The sequence below is a fragment of the Nerophis lumbriciformis genome, linkage group LG01 (genome assembly GCF_033978685.3).
Source record: "Nerophis lumbriciformis linkage group LG01, RoL_Nlum_v2.1, whole genome shotgun sequence".
In the NCBI taxonomy this organism is placed as follows: domain Eukaryota; kingdom Metazoa; phylum Chordata; class Actinopteri; order Syngnathiformes; family Syngnathidae; genus Nerophis; species Nerophis lumbriciformis.
This window is the reverse complement of record NC_084548.2, coordinates 63,279,720-63,306,555: the sequence shown is the minus strand read 5'-3', so window position 1 is coordinate 63,306,555 and position 26,836 is coordinate 63,279,720. Positions and strand designations below refer to the sequence as shown.

General features: G+C 35.5%; 1 protein-coding gene across 6 annotated transcripts in view; it reads right to left on the bottom strand.

The window, feature by feature from the left end:
• The window catches only part of LOC133570883 (IQ motif and SEC7 domain-containing protein 1-like), a 236,352-nt gene extending 209,749 nt beyond the window's left edge, over positions 1–26,603 (bottom strand). For all 6 annotated transcript variants that reach the window (XM_061923749.1, XM_061923766.1, XM_061923741.1 and 3 more), the window contains exon 1: positions 26,116–26,603. In XM_061923749.1, coding sequence (XP_061779733.1) covers positions 26,116–26,369 — 254 coding nt within the window. In that variant the 5' untranslated portion in view covers positions 26,370–26,603. The remainder of the gene's footprint in view (positions 1–26,115) is intronic.
• Between the last annotated feature and the right edge of the window lie 233 nt (positions 26,604–26,836).

The following is a 26,836-nucleotide window of genomic DNA, read 5'->3' as shown; positions in this document are numbered from 1 at the left end:
AAGTCATTGTCCATTTCTAACATCAACCTAATCAATCACTAATGAATATGATCTTATTAATCATGAAGAAGTTATTGTCCATTTTTAACATCAACCTAATCAATCATTAATGAATATGATCTTATTAATCATGAATAAGTTATTGTCCATTTCTATCAACCTAATCAATCATTAATGAATATGATCTTATTAATCATGAATAAGTTATTGTCCATTTCTAACATCAACCTAATTAAGTATTAATGAATATGATCTTATTAATCATGAATAAGTTATTGTCCATTTCTAACATCAACCTAATCAATTATTAATGAATATGATCTTATTCATCATGAAGAAGTCACTGTCCATTTCTAACATCAACCTAATCAATCATTAATGAATATGATCTTATTAATCATGAAGAAGTCATTGTCCATTTCTAACATCAACCTAATCAATCATTAATGAATAGGATCTTATTAATCATGAAGAAGTTATTGTCCATTTCTAACATCAACCTAATCAATCATTAATGAATATGATCTTATTAATCATGAAGAAGTCATTGTCCATTTCTAACATCAACCTAATCAATCATTAATGAATATGATCTTATTAATCATGAAGAAGTTATTGTCCATTTCTAACATCAACCTAATCAATCATTAATGAATATGATCTTATTAATCATGAAGAAGTTATTGTCCATTTCTAACATCAACCTAATCAATCATTAATGAATATGATCTTATTAATCATGAATAAGTTATTGTCCATTTCTAACATCAACCTAATCAATTATTAATGAATATGATCTTATTCATCATGAAGAAGTCACTGTCCATTTCTAACATCAACCTAATCAATCATTAATGAATATGATCTTATTAATCATGAAGAAGTCATTGTCCATTTCTAACATCAACCTAATCAATCATTAATGAATATGATCTTATTAATCATGAAGAAGTTATTGTCCATTTCTAACATCAACCTAATCAATTATTAATGAATATGATCTTATTAATCATGAAGAAGTCATTGTCCATTTCGAACACCAACCTAATTAATCATTAATGAATATGATCTTATTAATCATGAAGTCATTGCCCATTTCTACTGTCAACCTAATCAATCATTAATGAATATGATCTTATCAATCAAGAAGTCATTGTCCATTTCTAACATCAACCTAATCAATCATTAATGAATAAGATCTTATTAATCATGAAGACGATATTGTCCATTTCTAACATCAACCTAATCAATCATTAATGACTATGATCTGATTAATCATGAAGTCATTGTCCATTTCTAACATCAACCTAATCAATCCCTAATGAATATGATCTTATTAATCATGAAGAAGTTATTGTCCATTTTTAACATCAACCTAATCAATCATTAATGAATATGATCTTATTAATCATGAAGAAGTTATTGTCCATTTCTAACATCAACCTAATCAATCATTAATGAATATGATCTTATTAATCATGAATAAGTTATTGTCCATTTCTAACATCAACCTAATCAATTATTAATGAATATGATCTTATTCATCATGAAGAAGTCACTGTCCATTTCTAACATCAACCTAATCAATCATTAATGAATATGATCTTATTAATCATGAAGAAGTCATTGTCCATTTCTAACATCAACCTAATCAATCATTAATGAATATGATCTTATTAATCATGAAGAAGTCATTGTCCATTTCTAACATCAACCTAATCAATCATTAATGAATATGATCTTATTAATCATGAAGAAGTTATTGTCCATTTCTAACATCAACCTAATCAATCATTAATGAATAGGATCTTATTAATCATGAAGAAGTTATTGTCCATTTCTAACATCAACCTAATCAATTATTAATGAATATGATCTTATTAATCATGAAGAAGTCATTGTCCATTTCGAACACCAACCTAATTAATCATTAATGAATATGATCTTATTAATCATGAAGTCATTGCCCATTTCTACTGTCAACCTAATCAATCATTAATGAATATGATCTTATCAATCAAGAAGTCATTGTCCATTTCTAACATCAACCTAATCAATCATTAATGAATAAGATCTTATTAATCATGGAGACGATATTGTCCATTTCTAACATCAACCTAATCAATCATTAATGAATAGGATCTTATTAATCATGAAGAAGTTATTGTCCATTTTTAACATCAACCTAATCAATCATTAATGAATATGATCTTATTAATCATGAAGAAGTTATTGTCCATTTCTAACATCAACCTAATCAATCATTAATGAATATGATCTTATTAATCATGAATAAGTTATTGTCCATTTCTAACATCAACCTAATCAATTATTAATGAATATGATCTTATTCATCATGAAGAAGTCACTGTCCATTTCTAACATCAACCTAATCAATCATTAATGAATATGATCTTATTAATCATGAAGAAGTCATTGTCCATTTCTAACATCAACCTAATCAATCATTAATGAATAGGATCTTATTAATCATGAAGAAGTTATTGTCCATTTCTAACATCAACCTAATCAATTATTAATGAATATGATCTTATTAATCATGAAGAAGTCACTGTCCATTTCTAACATCAACCTAATCAATCATTAATGAATATGATCTTATTAATCATGAAGAAGTCATTGTCCATTTCTAACATCAACCTAATCAATCATTAATGAATATGATCTTATTAATCATGAAGAAGTTATTGTCCATTTCTAACATCAACCTAATCAATCATTAATGAATATGATCTTATTAATCATGAAGAAGTCACTGTCCATTTCTAACATCAACCTAATCAATCATTAATGAATATGATCTTATTAATCATGAAGAAGTCATTGTCCATTTCTAACATCAACCTAATCAATCATTAATGAATATGATCTTATTAATCATGAAGAAGTTATTGTCCATTTCTAACATCAACCTAATCAATTATTAATGAATATGATCTTATTAATCATGAAGAAGTCATTGTCCATTTCGAACACCAACCTAATTAATCATTAATGAATATGATCTTATTAATCATGAAGTCATTGCCCATTTCTACTGTCAACCTAATCAATCATTAATGAATATGATCTTATCAATCAAGAAGTCATTGTCCATTTCTAACATCAACCTAATCAATCATTAATGAATAAGATCTTATTAATCATGAAGACGATATTGTCCATTTCTAACATCAACCTAATCAATCATTAATGACTATGATCTGATTAATCATGAAGTCATTGTCCATTTCTAACATCAACCTAATCAATCCCTAATGAACATGATCTTATTAATCATGAAGAAGTTATTGTCCATTTTTAACATCAACCTAATCAATCATTAATGAATATGATCTTATTAATCATGAAGAAGTTATTGTTCATTTCTAACATCAACCTAATCAATCATTAATGAATATGATCTTATTAATCATGAATAAGTTATTGTCCATTTCTAACATCAACCTAATCAATTATTAATGAATATGATCTTATTCATCATGAAGAAGTCACTGTCCATTTCTAACATCAACCTAATCAATCATTAATGAATATGATCTTATTAATCATGAAGAAGTCATTGTCCATTTCTAACATCAACCTAATCAATCATTAATGAATAGGATCTTATTAATCATGAAGAAGTTATTGTCCATTTTTAACATCAACCTAATCAATCATTAATGAATATGATCTTATTAATCATGAAGAAGTTATTGTCCATTTCTAACATCAACCTAATCAATCATTAATGAATATGATCTTATTAATCATGAATAAGTTATTGTCCATTTCTAACATCAACCTAATCAATTATTAATGAATATGATCTTATTCATCATGAAGAAGTCACTGTCCATTTCTAACATCAACCTAATCAATCATTAATGAATATGATCTTATTAATCATGAAGAAGTCATTGTCCATTTCTAACATCAACCTAATCAATCATTAATGAATAGGATCTTATTAATCATGAAGAAGTTATTGTCCATTTCTAACATCAACCTAATCAATCATTAATGAATATGATCTTATTAATCATGAAGAAGTCATTGTCCATTTCTAACATCAACCTAATCAATCATTAATGAATATGATCTTATTAATCATGAAGAAGTTATTGTCCATTTCTAACATCAACCTAATCAATCATTAATGAATAGGATCTTATTAATCATGAAGAAGTTATTGTCCATTTCTAACATCAACCTAATCAATTATTAATGAATATGATCTTATTAATCATGAAGAAGTCATTGTCCATTTCGAACACCAACCTAATTAATCATTAATGAATATGATCTTATTAATCATGAAGTCATTGCCCATTTCTACTGTCAACCTAATCAATCATTAATGAATATGATCTTATCAATCAAGAAGTCATTGTCCATTTCTAACATCAACCTAATCAATCATTAATGAATAAGATCTTATTAATCATGAAGACGATATTGTCCATTTCTAACATCAACCTAATCAATCATTAATGACTATGATCTGATTAATCATGAAGTCATTGTCCATTTCTAACATCAACCTAATCAATCACTAATGAATATGATCTTATTAATCATGAAGAAGTTATTGTCCATTTTTAACATCAACCTAATCAATCATTAATGAATATGATCTTATTAATCATGAATAAGTTATTGTCCATTTCTATCAACCTAATCAATCATTAATGAATATGATCTTATTAATCATGAATAAGTTATTGTCCATTTCTAACATCAACCTAATTAAGTATTAATGAATATGATCTTATTAATCATGAAGAAGTTATTGTCCATTTCTAACGTCAACCTAATCAATCATTAATGACTATGATCTTATTAATCATGAAGTTATTGTCCATTTCTAACACCAACCTAATTAAGTATTAATGAATATGATCTTATTAATCATGAAGAAGTTATTGTCCATTTCTTACATCAACCTAATCAATCATTAATGAATATGATCTTATTAATCATGAAGAAGTTATTGTCCATTTCTAACATCAACCTAATCAATCATTAATGAATATGATCTTATTAATCATGAATAAGTTATTGTCCATTTCTATCAACCTAATCAATCATTAATGAATATGATCTTATTAATCATGAATAAGTTATTGTCCATTTCTAACATCAACCTAATCAATTATTGATGAATATGATCTTATTAATCATGAAGAAGTCATTGTCCATTTCTAACATCAACCTAATCAATCATTAATGAATATGATCTTATTAATCATGAAGTTATTGTCCATTTCTAACATCAACCTAATTAAGTATTAATGAATATGATCTTACTAATCATGAAGAAGTCATTGTCCATTTCTAACATCAATCTAATCAATCATTAATGAATATGATCTTATTAATCATGAAGAAGTCATTGTCCATTTCTAACATCAATCTAATCAATCATTAATGAATATGATGTGTTCAGTCAAACAATAAAACACCTTTTTTATGTCTTCCTGTTCCTCATCTTTGACAGATTTACATCCACAATTATGAAATATGAATTTTACTAACAAATATGAAACATGAATATTACTAACACATATGAAACATTAATATTAATAACAACTGCGATGAGGTGGCGACTTGTCCAGGGTGTACCCCGCCTTCCGCCTGAATGCAGCTGGGATAGGCTCCGGCACCCCCCGTGTCCCGAAAGGGACAAGCGGTAGAAAATGGATGGATGGATATTAATAACAAATATGAAATAAGAATATTCCTAACAAATATGAAACATGACTATTAATAACAAATATGAAATATTAATATTACTAACACATGTAAAAAATAAATATCACTAACAAATATAAAATATTAATATTCCTAACAAATATGAAACATGACTATTAATAACAAATAAGAAATATTAATATTACTAACACATGTGAAATATGAATATTACTAACAAATATAAAATATTAATATTCCTAACAAATACAAAACGTAAATAATACTAACAAATATTAATATTCCTAACTAATGTGAAACATGAATATTAATAACAAATATGAAATATGAGTATGAATAACAAATATGAAACATGAATATTCCTAACAAATATGACATATGAATATTAATAACAAATATGAAGCATAAATATTCCTAACAAACATGAAAAATGAAGATTAATAACAAATATGAAATATTAATATTACTAACAAATGTGAAATATGATTATTACTAACAAATATGAAATATGAATATTCCTAACAAATACAAAACCTAAATAATACTAACAAATATGAAATATGAATAATAATATTCCTAAAAAAAATGAAACGTGAATATTAATAACAAATGTGAAATATGAATATGCATATTAAATATGGAATATGAATACCCCTAACTGATATGAAATATGAACACTACTAACAAATATGAAACATGAATATTCTAACAAATATGAAACATGAATATTAATAACAAATGTGACATGAATATTCCTAACAAATATGAAACATTAATACTAATAACAACTATTAAATATGAGTATTCCTAACAAATATGAAACATGGAAATTACTGACAAATATGAAATATGAATATGAGTATTCCTAACAAACATAAAACATGGATATTAATAACAAATATGAATATTAATAACTATGATATATTAATATTTCTAAGAAATATGAAACATGAATATTAATAACAACTCCCCCCGCAACCTCGAACGGGACAAACGGTAGAAAATGGATGGATGGATATCACTAACAAATATGAAACATGACTATTAAAAACAAATATGAATATTACTAACAAACATGAAACATAACTATTAATAACAAATATGAAATATGAATATTCCTAACAAATATGAAATATGAATATTCCAAACAAATGTGAAATATGAATATTCCTAACAAATGTGAAATATGAATATTACTAACACATATAAAATATTAATATTCCTAACAAATACAAAATGTAAATAATACTAACACATATGAAATATAAATATTAATATTCCTAACAAATATTGCATATTAATAACAAATATTAATATGAATATTAAATATGGAATATGAATATCCTGAACAAATCAGGAATATTGAATATTACTAACAAATATGAAACATGACTATTCCTAACAAATATGAAACATGAATATTAATAACAAATGACATGAATATCCCTAAAAAACTAGAAACATTAATATTAATAACAAATATGATATATGAACATTCCTAACAAATATGAAACATGGATATTCCTAACAAATATGAAATATGAAAATGAATATTCCTAACAAATATGAAATATGAATAACAAATACTAATATTAATAACTGTTGTATATGATTATTAATATTTCAAATAAATATGAAACATGAATATTTCAAAGAAATATGAAATATGAATATTATTGACAAATACAAAACATGAACAAATATTACATATGAATAATAACACATATAAAACATGAATATTCTTACAAATATGAAATATGAATATTAATAACAAATATGAAACATGGATATTCCTAACAAATAAATAACATGAATATTCCTAACAAATATGAAAAATTAATATTACTTACAAATATGAACTGTTAATATTAATAAATATGAAACTAGAATATGTCTAACAAATATAAAAAGTGAATATTGATAACAAATATGAAACATGAATATTCCTAATAAATATGATATATGAATATTAATAACAAATATGAAGCATAAATATTCCTAACAAACATGAAACATGAAGATAAATAACAAATATGAAATATTAATATTACTAACAAATGTGAAATATGAATATTACTAACAAATATGAAATATGAATATTAATAACACATACTAATATTAATAACTGTTGTATATGAATACAACTGAGCTGCCACCTTAACGTGGTAGAGGAGTTTGCGTGTCCCAATGATCCTAGGAGCTATGTTGTCCGGGGGCTTTATGCCCCCTGGTAGGGTCTCCCAAGACAAACTGGTCGTAGGTGAGGGATCAGACAAAGAGCAGCTCGAAGACCTCCATGAAATATAAAAACCAAGGACCCAGATTTCCCTTGCCCGGACGCGGGTCACCGGGGCCCCCCTCTGGAGCCAGGCCCGGAGGTGGGGCACGATGGCGAGCGCCTGGTGGCCGGGCCTGTCCCCATGGGGCCCGGCCGGGCACAGCCCGAAGAGGCAACGTGGGTCCCCCTTCCAATGGGCTCACCACCCATAGCAGGGGTCATAGAGGTCGGGTGCGATGTGAGCTGGGCGGCAGCCGAAGGCAGGGCACTTAGCGGTCCGATCCTCGGCTACAGAAGCTAGCTCTTGGGACGTGGAATGTCACCTCGCTGGGGGGGAAGGAGCCTGAGCTAGTGCGCAAGGTGGAGAAGTTCCGGCTAGATATAGTCGGACTCACTTCGACGCACAGCAAGGGCTCTGGAACCAGTTCTTTCGAGAGGGGCTGGACTCTCTTCCACTCTGGCGTTGCCGGCAGTGAGAGGCGACGGGCTGGGGTGGCAATTCTTGTTGCCCCTCGGCTCAAAGCCTGCACGTTGGAGTTCAACCCGGTGGACGAGAGGGTAGCTTCCCTCCGCCTTCGGGTGGGGGGACGGGTCCTGACTGTTGTTTGCGTTTATGCGCCAAACGGCAGCTCAGAGTACCCATCCTTTTTGGATTCACTCGAGGGAGTACTGGAGAGTGCTCCCCCGGGTGATTCCCTCGTTCTACTGGGGGACTTCAATGCTCATGTTGGCAACGACAGTGAAACCTGGAGAGGCGTGATTGGGAAGAATGGCTGCCCGGATCTGAACCCGAGCAGTGTTTTGTTATTGGACTTTTGTGCCCGTCACAGATTGTCCATAACGAACACCATGTTCAAACATAAGGGTGTCCATATGTGCACTTGGCACCAGGACACCCTAGGCCGCAGTTCCATGATCGACTTTGTAGTTGTGTCATCGGATTTGCGGTCTCATGTTTTGGACACTCGGGTGAAGAGAGGGGCGGAGCTTTCTACCGATCACCACCTGGTGGTGAGTTGGCTGCGATGGTGGGGGAGGATGCCGGACAGACCTGGCAGGCCCAAACGCATTGTGAGGGTTTGCTGGGAACGTCTGGCAGAGTCTCCTGTCAGAGAGAGTTTCAATTCCCACCTCCGGAAGAACTTTGAACATGTCACGAGGGAGGTGCTGGACATTGAGTCCGAATGGACCATGTTCCGCACCTCTATTGTCGAGGCGGCTGATTGAAGCTGTGGCCGCAAGGTAGTTGGTGCTTGTCGTGGCAGTAATCCTAGAACCCGTTGGTGGACACTGGCGGTGAGGGATGCCGTCAAGCTGAAGAAGGAGTCCTATCGGGTTCTTTTGGCTCATAGGACTCCTGAGGCAGCGGACAGGTACCGACAGGCCAAGCGGTGTGCGGCTTCAGCGGTCGCAGAGGCAAAAACTCGGACATGGCTTAGAAGCAATTCTGGACCACCATCCGCCGCCTCAGGAATAAATGATAAATGGGTTGTACTTGTATAGCGCTTTTCTACCTTCAAGGTACTCAAAGCGCTTTGACACTACTTCTACATTTACCCATTCACACACACATTCACACACTGATGGAGGGAGCTGTCATGCAAGGCGCTAACCAGCACCCATCAGGAGCAAGGGTGAAGTGTCTTGCTCAGGACACAACGGACATGACGAGGTTGGTACTAGGTGGGGATTGAACCAGGGACCCTCGGGTCGCGCACGGCCACTCTCCCACTGCGCCACGCCGTCCCTATATGAAGGGGTAGCAGTGCACTATCAACACTGTGTATGGCGAGGATGGTGTTCTGCTGACCTCGACTGCGGATGTTGTGGATCGGTGGAGGGAATACTTCGAAGACCTCCTCAATCCCACCAACACGTCTTCCTATGAGGAAGCAGTGTCTGGGGAGTCTGTGGTGGGCTGTCCTATTTCTGGGGCTGAGGTTGCTGAGGTAGTTAAAAAGCTCCTCGGTGGCAAAGCCCCAGGGGTAGATGAGATCCGCCCGGAGTTCCTTAAGGCTCTGGATGCTGTGGGGCTGTCTTGGTTGACAAGACTCTGCAGCATCGCGTGGACATCGGGGGCGGTACCTCTGGATTGGCAGACCGGGGTGGTGGTTCCTCTCTTTAAGAAGGGGAACCGGAGGGTGTGTTCTAACTATCGTGGGATCACACTCCTCAGCCTTCCCGGTAAGGTCTATTCAGGTGTACTGGAGAGGAGGCTACGCCGGATAGTCGAACCTCGGATTCAGGAGGAACAGTGTGGTTTTCGTCCTGGTCGTGGAACTGTGGACCAGCTCTATACTCTCGGCAGGGTCCTTGAGGGTGCATGGGAGTTTGCCCAACCAGTCTACATGTGTTTTGTGGACTTGGAGAAGGCATTCGACCGTGTCCCTCGGGAAGTCCTGTGGGGAGTGCTCAGAGAGTATGGGGTATCGGACTGTCTGATTGTGGCAGTCCGCTCCCTGTATGCTCAGTGCCAGAGCTTGGTCCGCATTGCCGGCAGTAAGTCGGACACGTTTCCAGTGAGGGTTGGACTCCAGTGAGGGTTGGACTCCGCCAAGGCTGCCCTTTGTCACCGATTCTGTTCATAACTTTTATGGACAGAATTTCTAGGCGCAGTCAAGGCGTTGAGGGGATCCGGTTTGGTGGCTGCAGGATTAGGTCTCTGCTTTTTGCAGATGATGTGGTCCTGATGGCTTCATCTGGCCAGGATCTTCAGCTCTCACTGGATCAGTTCGCAGCCGAGTGTGAAGCGACTGGGATGAGAATCAGCACCTCCAAGTCCGAGTCCATGGTTCTCGCCCGGAAAAGGGTGGAGTGCCATCTCCGGGTTGGGAAGGAGATCTTGCCCCAAGTGGAGGAGTTCAAGTACCTCGGAGTCTTGTTCACGAGTGAGGGAAGAGTGGATCGTGAGATCGACAGGCGGATCGGTGCGGCGTCTTCAGTAATGCGGACGCTGTATCGATCCGTTGTGTTGAAGAAGGAGCTGAGACGGAAGGCAAAGCTCTCAATTTACTGGTCGATCTACGTTCCCATCCTCACCTATGGTCATGAGCTTTGGGTTATGACCGAAAGGACAAGATCACAGGTACAAGCGGCCGAAATGAGTTTCCTCCGCCGGGTGGCGGGGCTCTCCCTTAGAGATAGGGTGAGAAGCTCTGCCATCTGGGGGGAGCTCAAAGTTAAGCCGCTGCTCCTCCACATCGAGAGGAGCCAGATGAGGTGGTTCGGGCATCTGGTCAGGATGCCACCCGAACGCCTCCCTAGGGAGGTGTTTAGGGCACGTCCGACCGGTAGGAGGCCGCGGGGAAGACCCAGGACACGTTGGGAAGACTATGTCTCCCGGCTGGCCTGGGAACGCCTCGGGGTCCCACAGGAAGAGCTGGACGAAGTGGCTGGGGAGAGGGAAGTCTGGGCTTCCCTGCTTAGGCTGCTGCCCCCGCGACCCGACCTCGGATAAGCGGAAGAAGAAGATGGATGGATGGATGGATGGATGGATGTATATGAATATTAATATTTCAAAGAAATATGAAACATGAATATTTCAAAGAAATATGAATATAACTAACAAATATAAAACATAAATATTTATGACAAATATGAAACATTTACTAACAAATATTAAATATGAATTATAATAACAAATATAAAACATGAATATTTTTACAAATATGAAATATGAATATTAATAACAAATATGAAACATGGATATTCCTAACAAATAAACAACATGAATATTCCTAACAAATATGAAAAATGAATACTACTTATAAATATGAAATATTATTATTAATAAATATGAAACTTATGTCTAACAAATATAAAACGTGAATATTGATAACAAATATGAAACATGAATATTAATAATAACAACCCAGGCAGGTTATTGTAACAACACAAGTGGCTGTAATGTTGGTGTAAAAATAAGTGAACAACACAAATGAAGAAGACTACAACTGTGACTATTATTAATAAATCATTGTCTGGTCTTTTGGAAAAGGAAAACAATAACGACATGCTCATGCGGTATGGCCAATTACTGTAAGGATTGCATAACAACTACACAGTCCTGTGGGAAATCATCACAACTTCTTCCAGACTAAACAACTATTGGAAAAAAACACAATCATCATCCAGCTGATCCATCCATCAATCAATTTATCAATAAATCAATCCAAAGCAATACATGAATGAATCCATGAATTCATCCATCCATCAATCACATGCAGCAGTGACTGAAGACATCACACGGCAAGAACAGGAAGGCAATGATTATTTCAGGATGTAGAAACACAGACAATGTGTGCAAACATCTTCTTCTTCTTCTCCTCCTTTGCCATGGCAACAGCTGCCACGGCTCCAAGGCGTCATTGGCCTTCATCAATATGAAACATGGACACTATTAGCAGAACAACATGAAACATGGACAATATTAGCAGAACAAGAACATGGAACATGGACACTATTAGCAGAACAACATGAAACATGGACACTATTAGCAGAATAACAACATGGAAAATAACATCGTTAGCAGAACAACATGAAACATGGACACTGTTGGCAGAACCACATGAAACATGGACACTATTAGCAGAACAACATGAAACATGGACACTATTAGCAGAACAACATGAAACATGGACACTGTTGGCAGAACAACATGAAACATGGACACTGTTGGCAGAACAACAACATGAAACATGGACACTATTAGCAGAACAACATGAAACATGGACACTGTTGGCAGAACAACATGAAACATGGACACTGTTGGCAGAACAACAACATGAAACATGGACACTATTAGCAGAACAACATGAAACATGGACACTGTTGGCAGAACAACATGAAACATGGACACTATTAGAACAACAACATGAAACATGGACACTATTAGCAGAACAACATGAAACATGGACACTGTTGGCAGAACAACATGAAACATGGACACTGTTGGCAGAACTACATGAAACATGGACACTATTAGCAGAACAACATGAAACATGGACACTGTTGGCAGAACAACATGAAACATGGACACTATTAGAACAACAACATGAAACATGGACACTATTAGCAGAATAACAACTTGAAAAATAACAATGTCGGCAGAACAACATGAAACACGGACACTATTAGCAGAACAACATGAGACATGGACACTGTTGGCAGAACAACATGAAACATGGACACTATTAGCAGAACAACATGAAACATGGACACTATTAGCAGAATAACAACATGGAAAATAACATCGTTAGCAGAACAACATGAAACATGGACACTGTTGGCAGAACCACATGAAACATGGACACTATTAGCAGAACAACATGAAACATGGACACTGTTGGCAGAACAACAACATGAAACATGGCCACTATTAGCAGAACAACATGAAACATGGACACTGTTGGCAGAACAACATGAAACATGGACACTATTAGAACAACAACATGAAACATGGACACTATTAGCAGAACAACATGAAACATGGACACTGTTGGCAGAACAACATGAAACATGGACACTGTTGGCAGAACTACATGAAACATGGACACTATTAGCAGAACAACATGAAACATGGACACTGTTGGCAGAACAACATGAAACATGGACACTGATAGCAGAACAACATGAGACATGGACACTGTTGGCAGAACAACATGAAAAATGGACACTATCAGAACAATATGAAACATGGACACTGTAAGCAGAACAACATGAAACATGACACTATTAGCAGAACAACATGAAACATGGACACTGTTAGCTGAACAACATGAAACTTGGACACTGTGAGCTGAACAACATGAAACATGAACACTATTAGCAGACCAACATGAAACATGGACACTATTAGAAGAACAACAACATGAAACATGGACACTATTAGCAGAATACCAACAGAACACATGAAACATGGACACTATTAGCAGAACAACAACATGAAACAGGGACACTATTAGCAGAATACCAACTTGAAACATAACACTGTTCGCAGAACCACATGGAAAAAATGGACACTATTATCAGAACAACATGAAACATGGGCTCTATTAGCAGAACGACATGAGACATGGACACTGTTGGCATAACAACATGAAACATTGACACTATTAGCAGAATAACAACATGAAACATGGACACTGTTGGCAGAACAACATGAAACATTGACACTATTAGCAGAACAACATGAAACATGGACACTATTAGCAGAACAACATGAAACATGGACACTATTAGCAGAACAACATGAAACATGGACACTGTTGGCAGAACAACATGAAACATTGACACTATTAGCAGAATAACAACATGAAACATGGACACTATTAGCAGAATACCAACTTGAAACATAACACTGTTAGCAGAACCACATGGAAAAAAATGGACACTATTATCAGAACAACATGAAACATGGGCTCTATTAGCAGAACAACATGAGACATGGACACTGTTGGCATAACAACATAAAACATTGACACTATTAGCAGAATAACAACATGAAACATGGACACTGTTGGCAGAACAACATGAAACATTGACACTATTAGCAGAACAACATGAAACATGGACACTGTTGGCAGAACAAAATGAAACATTGACACTATTAGCAGAATAACAACATGAAACATGGACACTATTAGCAGAATACCAACTTGAAACATAACACTGTTAGCAGAACAACATGAAAAAATGGACACTATTATCAGAACAACATGAAACATGGGCTCTATTAGCAGAACAAGATGAGACATGGACGCTGTTGGCAGAACAACATGAAACATTGACACTATTAGCAGAACAACATGAAACATGGACACTGATGGCAGAACAACATGAAACATTGGCACTATTAGCAGAATAACAACATGAAACATGGACACTGTTGGCAGAACAACATGAAATATGGACAGTTGGACACTATTAGCAGAACAACATGAAACATAATTCTTCATCATATCCTGATGACATCATTCTACATCACATTCTGATGATGACATCATTATTCATCATATCCTGATGATGAAATCACAATTGATCATATCCTGATGATGACATCATTCTTCATCATATCCTGATGATGACATCATTATTCATCATATGCTGATGATGACATCATTCTTCATCAGATCCTGACCATGACATCATTCTTCATCATATCCTGATGATGACATCATTTTTCATCAGATCCTGACCATGACATCATTATTCATCATAGGCTGATATCATTCTTCATCAGATCCTGACCATGACATCATTCTTCATAAGATCCTGATGATGACATCATTCTTCATCAGATCCTGATGATGACATCATTATTCATCATATGCTGATGATGACATCATTCTTCATCAGATCCTGACCATGACATCATTCTTCATCAGATCCTGATGATGACATCATTATTCATCATATGCTGATGATGACGACATCATGCTTCATCAGATCCTGACCATGACATCATTCTTCGTCATATGCTGATGATGACATCATTCTTCGTCATATCCTGATGATGACATCATTCTTCATCAGATCCTGACCATGACATCATTATTCATCATAGGCTGATGATATCATTCTTCATCAGATCCTGACCATGACATCATTCTTCATCAGATCCTGATGATGACATCATTCTTCATCAGATCCTGATGATGACATCATTATTCATCATATGCTGATGATGACATCATTCTTCATCAGATCCTGACCATGACATCATTCTTCATCAGATCCTGATGATGACATCATTCTTCATCAGATCCTGATGATGACATCATTATTCATCATATGCTGATGATGACGACATCATGCTTCATCAGATCCTGACCATGACATCATTCTTCATCATAACCTGATGATGACATCATTCTTCGTCATATCCTGATGATGACTACATTATTCGTCATATCCTGATGATGACATCATTCTTCATCATATCCTGATGATGACATAACCTAATGAGCGGACAGTGGAGCAGGATCAATAGCAGCAATGAGGTTCATCGACCCACGAGCAAGGCAGGGGCCAAATTCAATGAGTGCAGCCATCGACTGCTGCGACCCACAATGCATCACGCCAAAGTATAAAGGCAGATGAAACATAACTTGCAGAATGATGTTTGTCGTCATGGTAACGCTCCACTCCGTCTCACACTTCACATGGAAGTTGTCCACTTGAAATACTTCTTTCATATTTGCGTGACGTCCGATCAATAAACGAGACACAATTTGCAAAATAGACTTGTCTGTAAACGATCAGATCGTCAAAAAAGTGCTCCAAAGTTCAGACCACATTCTCGTAGCGGAGACAAAAGTCATTTGATCAAGCGTCACATCAAAGATGGACATATTTGACCATCGGAACACTAACAGCTGCTGCTGAGGCGCTCTTAAAGGGGAAGTGCACCTCTTTTTGGACGTTTGTCTCTCATTCACCATCCTTGTGTAGGACAAGAACACATGTGTTTTTATGCATTCTAAATCATAAATAAACACTAGCGAAAGTCAGCTAACAATGGATGTAGTAGGAGTCGATATATTCCACCGAAGACATGCAAAAACCTTTTTGGTTTTATATACAGTTGTGGTCAAAAGTTTACATACACTTGTAAAGAACATAATGTCATGTCTGTCTTGAGTTTCCAATCATTTCTACAACTCTTATTTTTTTTGTGATAGAGTGATTGGAGCACATACTTGTTGGTCACAAAAAATATTCATGAAGTTTGGTTCTTTTATGAATTTATTATGGCTCTACTGAAAATGTGAGCAAATCTGCTCTCTGTAAAGCACCAGTTCCATTGGCAGCAAAACAGGCCCAGAGCATAATACTACCACCCAGAGTCCTGACTTAAACATGTGGACAATGCTGAAGAATCAAGTCCATGTCAGAAAACCAACACATTTAGCTGAACTGCACCAATTTTGTCAAGAGAAGTGGTCAAAAATTCAAGCAGAAGCTTGTGGATGGCTACCAAAAGCGCCTTATTGCAGTGAAACTTGCCAAGGGACATGTAAGCAAATATTAACATTGCTGTATGTATACTTTTGACCCAGCAGATTTGCTCACATTTGCAGTAGACCCATAATAAATTCATAAAAGAACCAAACTTCATGAATGTTTTTTGTGACCAACAAGTATGTGCTCCAATCACAAAAAAATAAAAGTTGTAGAAATTATTGGAAACTCAAGACAGCCATGACAAGTGTATGTAAACTTTTGACCACGGCTGTACACACCATAAGTATATATGCAGCATCTAGTAACATTCATAATAACATGTAATATTTACATATTTTCATCATTCTGTAAGTATATATGTCATGTAGTAACATTCATTATAACATGTAATATTTACATATTTTCATCATGCTGTAAGTATACATGTAGTATCTAGTAACATTCATAATAACATGTAATATTTACATATTTTCATCATACTGTAAGTATATATGTAATGTAGTAACATTCATAATAACATGTAATATTTAAATATTTTCATTATACTGTAAGTATATATGTAATATAGCAAGATATCGAAGAATGCAACGTGCAATAAGTACAGCAAGTACTGTAAGTACAGTAAATACAGTATGTACAGTAAGTGTATTAAAGCAACAAGATAGGAGAAAATTGCAAAGTCAGCATAAAAGGTGTCACAAGACAAGACACTTCCTGTATCAGGAAAGATGATACGTGTGTAACTTGTACTTCTTAGAAGTATTACTCACATACACTTCATTTAAATACTACATAACAGTATATTACTCACATACAGGTTTTTCAAATACAAACCCCAAAAGCAGTGAAGTTGTCACGTTGTGTAAATGGTAAATAAAAACAGAATACAATGATTTGCTAATGCTTTTCAACTTATATTCAATTGAATAGACTGCAAAGACAAGATATTTAATGTTCACACTGAGAAACTCTGTTATTTTTTGCAAATATTAGCTCATTTGGAATTTGATGCCTGCAACATGTTTCAAAAAAGCTGGCACAAGTGGCAAAAAAGACTGATAAAGTTGAGGAATGCACATCAAACACTTATTTGGAAGATCCCACAGGTGAACAGGCAAAATGGGAACAGGTGGGTGCCATGAAAAGCAGCTCCCATGAAATGCTCAGTCATTCACAAACAAGGATGGGGCGAGGGTCACCACTTTGTCAACAAATGCGTGAGCAAATTGTCCAACAGTTTAAGAACAACATTTCTCAACCAGCTATTGCAAGGAATTTAGGGATTTCACCATCTACGGTCCGTAACATCATCAAAAGGTTCAGAGAATCTGGAGAAATCGCTGCACGCAACATTGAATGCCTGTAACCTTTGATCCCTGAGGCGGTGCTGCATCAAAAAGCGACATCAGTGTGTAAAGGATATCACCACATGGGCTCAGGAACGCTTCAGATAACCACTGTCAGTATTTGCAGTTGGTCGCTACATCTGTAAGTGCAAGTTAAAGCTCTACTATGCAAAGCCAAAGCCATTTATCAACAACACCCAGAAACGCCGTCGGTTTTGCTGGGCCCGAGCTCATCCAAGATGGACTGATGCAAAGTGGGAAAGTGTTCAGTGATCTGAGGAGTCCACATTTCAAATTGTTTTTGGAAACTGTGGACGTCGTGTCTTCCGGACCAAAGAGGAAAAGAACCATCCGGATTGTTATAGGCGCAAAGTTGAAAAGCCAGCATCTGTGATGGTATGGGGGTGTATTAGTGCCCAAGACATGGGTAACTTACACATCTGTGAAGGCACCATTAATGCTAAAAGGTACATACAGGTTTTGGAGCAACATAAGTTGCCATCCAAGCAACGTTATCATGGACGCCCCTGCTTATTTCAGCAAGACAATGCCAAGCCACGTGTTACATCAACGTGGCTTCATAGTAAAAGAGTGCAGGTACTAGACTGGCCTGCCTGTAGTCCAGACCTGTCTACCATTGAAAATGTGTGGCGCATTATGAAGCCTAAAATACCACAACGGAGACCCCCGGACTGTTGAACAACTTAAGCTGTACATCAAGCAAGAATGGGAAATAATTTCACTTCAAACATGTGTCTCCTCAGTTCCCAAACGAGTATTGAGTGTTGTGAAAAGGAAAGGCCATGAAACACAGTGGATTCTTACTAGTCCTGACCAGCAGGATTCTTACTAGTCCAGACCAGCTGGATTCTTACTAGTCCAGAACAGCAGGATGCCTCTTGTGCACAATTGATGAAAATGCTGACTCAGCAACAGAACTCGCATCACATTTCCTGCTGCCTGCATTTTTTGTCCAAAGAAAAGCAAAGACAGAAAAATAATAACTCATGAAAGGTAAACACACACATACATACATACATACATACATACATACATACATACATACATACATACATACATACATACATACATACATACATACATACATACATACATACATACATACATACATACATACATACATACATATATATATATATATATATATATATATATATAGACACATACATATACACATGTATATATATATATATATACACATATATATATATATATATATATATATATATATATATATATATATATATATATATATATATACACACACACATATATATATATATATACATATAAATATATATATATATATATATATATATATATGTATGTATATATATACACATATATATATACACATATATGTATGTATATATATATATATATATATATATATATATATATATATATATACATATATATACACATATATACACACACACACACACACACACACATATATATATATATATATAAATATATATATTATATATATATACATATATATACACATATACACACACACACATATATATATATATACACACACACACACATATACATACATACATGTTTATTGTTAGTCAGCACTTTATAAAATGTGTTAAAGTGTATTTATATAAGTTTACTTCGCAGTGATTGTGTGTTGACTTTTGATATTGTTTTCTGCGTTTGTTGATATTGTTTGTTGTGTTTGCTGATATCGTTTGTTGTGATTGCTGATATCGTTTGTTGTGATCGCTGATACCGTTTGTTGTGATTGCGGATATCGTTTGTTGTGATTGCTGATACCGTTTGTTGTGATTGCTGGTACCGTTTGTTGTGATTGCTGATATCGTTTGTTGTGATTTCTGATATCGTTTGCTGTGTTTGCTGAGAGGAGGACATTTTGCGTCTGACACCAACCTTGACACACATTTATCTGCTGCTGGAGGAACTCACCTGACACCACCTTTGTGGAGACCACCACCACTTCCTCACATCACTCATCTCCAACTATTCCACCATCCATTCATACATAGGCGCCGATCCAATGCCGAGCTCCCACGTGGGATTGATGGCAAATTCTTTCTCACCGCCGAGCAAAAACCGCGCATGCTCAGAAAAGTAGCGTCAGATTTACCGCCCGTACAACCACCCTCTGGCAGATATGTATTGCATCATTATTCTACCATCCATCCATAGTCTACCATCCATCCATAACCTACCATCATCCATATTCTACCATCCATCCATAGTCTACCATCCATCCATAACTTACCATCATCCATATTCTACCATCCATCCATACCCTACCATCCATCCATATCCTACTACCCATCCATATTCTACCATCCATCCATAACCTACCATCATCCATATCCTACACCATCCATCCATTTTCTACCAATTGTTTATCTCCAACTAAACACACTTTTCATCCATCCATATTCTACCATCCATCCATTCATATACTACCATCCATCCATATCCTACCATCCATTTATATCCTACCATCCATCCATATTCAACCATCATCCATATCCTACCATCCATCCATATTCTACCATCCATTCATATCCTACCATCCATCCATATTCAACCATCATCCATATTCTACCATCCATTCATATCCTACCATCCATCCATATTCAACCATCATCCATATTCTACCATCCATTCATATCCTACCATCCATCCATATTCAACCATCATCCATATCCAACCATCCATCCATATCCTACCATCCATCCATATCCTACCACCCATCCATATTCTACCATCCATCTATAGTCTACCATCCATCCATAACCTACCATCATCCATATTCTACCATCCATCCATATCCTAACACCCATCCATAACCTACCATCATCCATAACCTACCATCCATCCATATCTTACATTCATCCATATTCTACCATCCATCCATATCCTACCACCCATCCATATTCTACCATCCATCCATAACCTACCATCATCCATATTCTACCATCCATCCATATCCTAACACCCATCCATATTCTACACCATCCATCCATTTTCTACCACCTGTTTATCTCCAACTAAACACACTTTCCATCCATCCATATTCTACCATTCATATTCTACCATCCATCCATATCCTACCATCCATTCATATCCTACCATCCATACATATCCTACCATCCATCCATATTCAACCATCATCCATATCCTACCATCCATCCATATTCTACCATCCATTCATATCCTACCATCCATCCATATTCAACCATCATCCATATCCTACCATCCATCCATATCCTACCATCCATCCATATTCAACCATCATCCATATCCTACCATTCAACCAAATTCTACCATCCATTCATATCCTACCATCTATCCATATTCAACCATCATCCATATCCTACCATCCATCCATATTCTACCATCCATTCATATCCTACCATCTATCCATATTCTACCATTCATATTCTACCATCCATCCATATCCTACCATCTATTCATATCCTACCATCCATACATATCCTACCATCCATCCATATTCAACCATCATCCATATCCTACCATCCATCCATATTCTACCATCCATTCATATCCTACCATCCATCCATATTCAACCATCATCCATATCCTACCATTCAACCATATTCTACCATCCATCCATATCCTACCATCTATCCATATTCAACCATCATCCATATCCTACCATCCATCCATATTCTACCATCCATTCATATCCTACCATCCATCCATATTCTACTACTTGTTCATCTCCAACAGGTCCATGTCAAATATGGCTGCACGATAATAGTCATAATATAGACATTGGCAGCGTTTGATACTGTGCTGATATCGTGATATCACGATGATACATGCTGGCAATGCAGCATCCTCGCTAGCAAGCTAGAGGCTAGCGTCCCTCCAGAGTGCAAAGCGGCTCTCATGTCACCGATCCTTGCCTCCGCCAATGCAGTACACTTCTTCCAAGTATCATTATCACTGGAGGAGGACGACAAGCTAAACATGCTCCGCCACACACAGTAGGATACAAGACCACATGCTAACCGCTACGCTCAGGTAAGGGCGGGTCGAAGCAAATATCGACGGGAACGATATCAAATACAGTATCGAAATATGTTTGATACGACAGTGATTGGATTTATATTTTTATGAGGAAATAAGTGCGTGGACATGGGACTTTACGAACAAAATGTATTCATTTTGCACGACTGAGTTTATTTTGACAAAAATGTCATATGCAATCAAAAGGTAATAAATAAATCCATCCATTCATTTTCTACCGCTTGTCCCTTTCAGGGTCGCGGGGGGTGCTGGAGCCTTTCTCAGCTGCATCCAGGCAAGTCGCCACCTCATCGCAGGAAATAAATAAATAATAAAGTAGCAATGATAGTCGCACACACACTAGGTGTGGTGAAATTGCATTCGGCCCATCCCCTTGTTCACCCCCTGGGAGGTGAGGGGAGCAGTGAGCGGCAGCGGTGGACACGCCCGGGGATAATTTTTGGTGGTTTAATAATAATAATAAGTAGGGATGTCCGATAATGGCTTTTTGCCGATATCCGATATTGTCCAACTCTTTAATTACCGATACCGATATCAACCGATACCGATATATACAGTCGTGGAATTAACACATTATTATGCTTAATTTGGACAACCAGGTATGGTGTAGATAAGGTCCTTTTTTTTTTAAATGAATAAAATAAGATAAATAAATTAAAAATATTTTCTTGAATAAAAAAGAAAGTAAAACAATATAAAAACAGTTACATAGAAACTAGTAATTAATGAAAATGAGTAACTGTTAAAGGTTAGTACTATTAGTGGACTTTTCTTTGTTTTTATAAATGTCTAATGATAATATCAACGAGGGATTTTTAATCACTGCTATGTTGAAATTGTAACTAATATTGATACTGTTGTTGATAATATTCATTTTTGTTTCACTACTTTTGTTTTGTTCTGTGTCGTGTTTGAGTCTCCTCTCAATTGCTCTGTTTACTGCAGTTCTGAGTGTTGCTGGGTCGGGTTTGGTTTTGGAATTGGATTGCATTGTTATGGTATTGCTGTGTATTGTTTTGTTGGATTGATTAATTAAAAAAGATAAAAAATAAAAAATAAATAAAAAATAAATAAATAAAAAATACATTTAAAAAAAAAAATCGATTTTTTAAAAATGAGAATCGATTCTGAATCGCACAACGTGAGAATCGCTGTTTATATCTGTGTGTATATGTGTATCTGTTTATATTTCATTTTATTTATTATTACTATTACCGGTAATGTATTTTTATTTCCTTTTTTTGTTTTTTGTTGTTGTTTTGTTTTGTTTATTTAATCGATGTATTTGTAGATATTTGTTTTTTTTTGTTTCTTTTTTTGGTGGGGGGGTGGGTGGTGTGGATGGGATATAAACAAAAATATTTTGACATTTAGGGCAGACAATAGATATATGATTTATGTGAATATGATGTAATGGATAGGAATGTCTGATGCTGGATGTCAATAAAAAAAATAAAAAAAATAAAAATAAAAAATTGAAAAAAATAAAAAATAAAAAAATTGATTTTTTAAAAATGAGAATCGATTCTGAATCGCACAACGTGAGAATCGCTGTTTATATCTGTGTGTATATGTGTATCTGTTTATATTTTATTTTATTTATTATTACTATTAATGTATTATTTCCTTTTTTTGTTGTTTTTTTTGTTTGTTTTTTTGTTTTGTTTATTTAATAGATTTATTTGTAGATATTAGATTGTTTTTGTTTCTTTTTGGGGGGGTGGTATGGATGGGATATAAAGAAAAATATTTTGACATTTAGGGCAGACAATAGATATATGATTTATGTGAATATGATGTAATGGATAGGAATATCTGATGCTGGATGTCAATAAAAAATAAATAAATAAATAAATAAATAAAAATAAAAAAAATAAAAAAAATAGATTTTTTTAAAAATGAGAATCGATTCTGAATCGCACAACGTGAGAATCGTTGTTTATATCTGTGTGTATATGTGTATCTGTTTATATCTTATTTTATTTATTATTACTATTAATGTATTATTTCCTTTTTTTGTTGTTTTTTTTGTTTGTTTTTTTTGTTTTGTTTATTTAATAGATTTATTTGTAGATATTAGATTGTTTTTTTTTTTTGTTTCTTTCTTTTTGGGGGGGGTGGTATGGATGGGATATAAACAAAAATATTTTGACATTTAGGGCAGACAATAAATATATGATTTATGTGAATATGATGTAATGGATAGGAATGTCTGATGCTGGATGTCAATAAAATTAAAAACAATTAAAAAAATAAATAAAAATGAAAAAAATAAAAAATAAAAATAAAAAAATTCGATTTTTAAAAAATGAGAATCGATTCTGAATCGCACAACGTGAGAATCGCTGTTTATATCTGTGTGTATATGTGTATCTGTTTATATTTTATTTATTATTACTATTAATGTATTATTTTCTTTTTTTGTTGTTGTTTTTGTTTTTTTGTTTTTGTTTTGTTTATTTAATCGATGTATTTGTAGGTATTAGATTGTTTTTGGGTTTTTTTTTCTTTCTTTTTGGGGGGGGTGGTATGGATGGGATATAAACAAAAATATTTTGACATTTAGGGCAGACAATAGATGTATGATTATGTGAATATGATGTAATGGATAGGAATGTCTGATGCTGGATGTCAATAAAAAATAAATAAATAAATAAAAATGAAAAAAATAAAAAAATTCGATTTTTTAAAAATGAGAATCAATTCTGAATCGCACAACGTGAGAATCGCTGTTTATATCTGTGTGTATATGTGTATCTGTTTATATTTTATTTATTATTACTATTAATGTATTATTTCCTCTTTTTTTTTGTTTTTTTTGTTTTGTTTATTTAATAGATTTATTTGTAGATATTAGATTGTTTTTGTTTTTTTTGTTTCTTTTTGGGGGGGTGGTATGGATATGGATATAAACAAAAATATTTTGACATTTAAGGCAGACAATAGATATATGATTTATGTGAATATGATGTAATGGATAGGAATGTCTGATGCTGGATGTCAATAAAAGTAAAATTGAAAAAAAACAAAACATTAATAAAAATTACAAAAAAATCAAAAAAAATCGATTTAAAAAAAAAAAAGAATCAATTCTGAATCGCACAACGAATCGATTTTTTCCCCACACCCCTAATAATAATAACAGAAAGAAATAAGCCTTTTGTGTGAATTAGTGTGAACGAGTGTAAATGGGGGAAGGAGTTTTTTGGGGTTAGTGTACTAATTGTAAGTGTATCTTGTGTTTTTTATGTTGATTTAATTAAAAAAAATAAAAAATAAAAAACGATACCGATAACAAAAAAAACGATACCGATAATTTCCAATATTACATTTTAAAGCATTTATCGGCCGATAATATCTCTAATAATAAGGTGGCGACTTCCGCCCGAATGCAGCTGAGATAGGCTCCAGCACCCCGAACGGGACAAGCGGTAGAAAATGGATGGGCGGATAATAAAGAAAAATAAACAAGTACATTAACTTGTATTGATCAAGAGTAGAGATGATGCAATATTATGTCAATGCAAACGTCGAGAAGTAAACAACGGCGCCTTTGAAATGTTTCGACATCCCATAATAAGCGTTGTTAACGCAAGATTTTGCGACGCAAACTGAATTCTACTTTGGCTAGGGCGCAGTCCCATCATCAAGTGCTAAAAAAAAAAAAAAAAAAAAAAAAAAAAAAAAAAAAAAGTGAAGTTGGGAGAGGGTCGGGTGACCGAAAGTGGGGTCGGCGTGGCTTACCTGTCAGGTGAGCGGTGTTCGCGGATGGCGGCCAGCAGGTGCGCGGGCTCGGCGCCTTGCAGCGGGCGGCAGCTGCCGAGGTGCCGCTGGAAGCGCTCCTTCAGGCGGACGTGCTGCGAGCTCAGGTCGCGGACTTGCCGCTGGAGGTGCTCGATGTGCCGCTTCTGCTGCTCCAACAAGTCCTGCTGCGTGTCGATGATCTTCTGCAAATAATCCGCAGCGCGCGTAGCCTTCTCGCCGCCCGGGCTGTCCATGGCGTCCCGCCGCGGGAAAGCCGCTTCTTCCACCCCGCGGGCTTCAAGCGCACACCCCGCGCCTTCTCCGCCGCGCCATTCCTCCTCCTCCTCCTCCTGGTGCGCGACGTGGGCACGCCACACGGAAAAGCGGCTTCGGGGCGAGTGTGGCGAATGTGCGGAGCGTCGAGGAGACGACACGTGACCCGGGATTTAGCGCGGCTCCATGATCCTGCTCACCGGAAGCTGACATGAGCAAAACATCATGTCCGACTTTTGTCAACACGCCGGCTGCGGGTGGGCGGGGCTTAAGTTTATGAATCTGACAGCAGGCCCCGCCCTGATCGCATTATGAAGATTACACCTGACCCAAATTCACATTTACCTCATATTTTACTACACATAGTACATATATACTCACATGTTCATCATAATTTATATATATACATCTCAATATATTTACTATATATATATACACATTCACATTT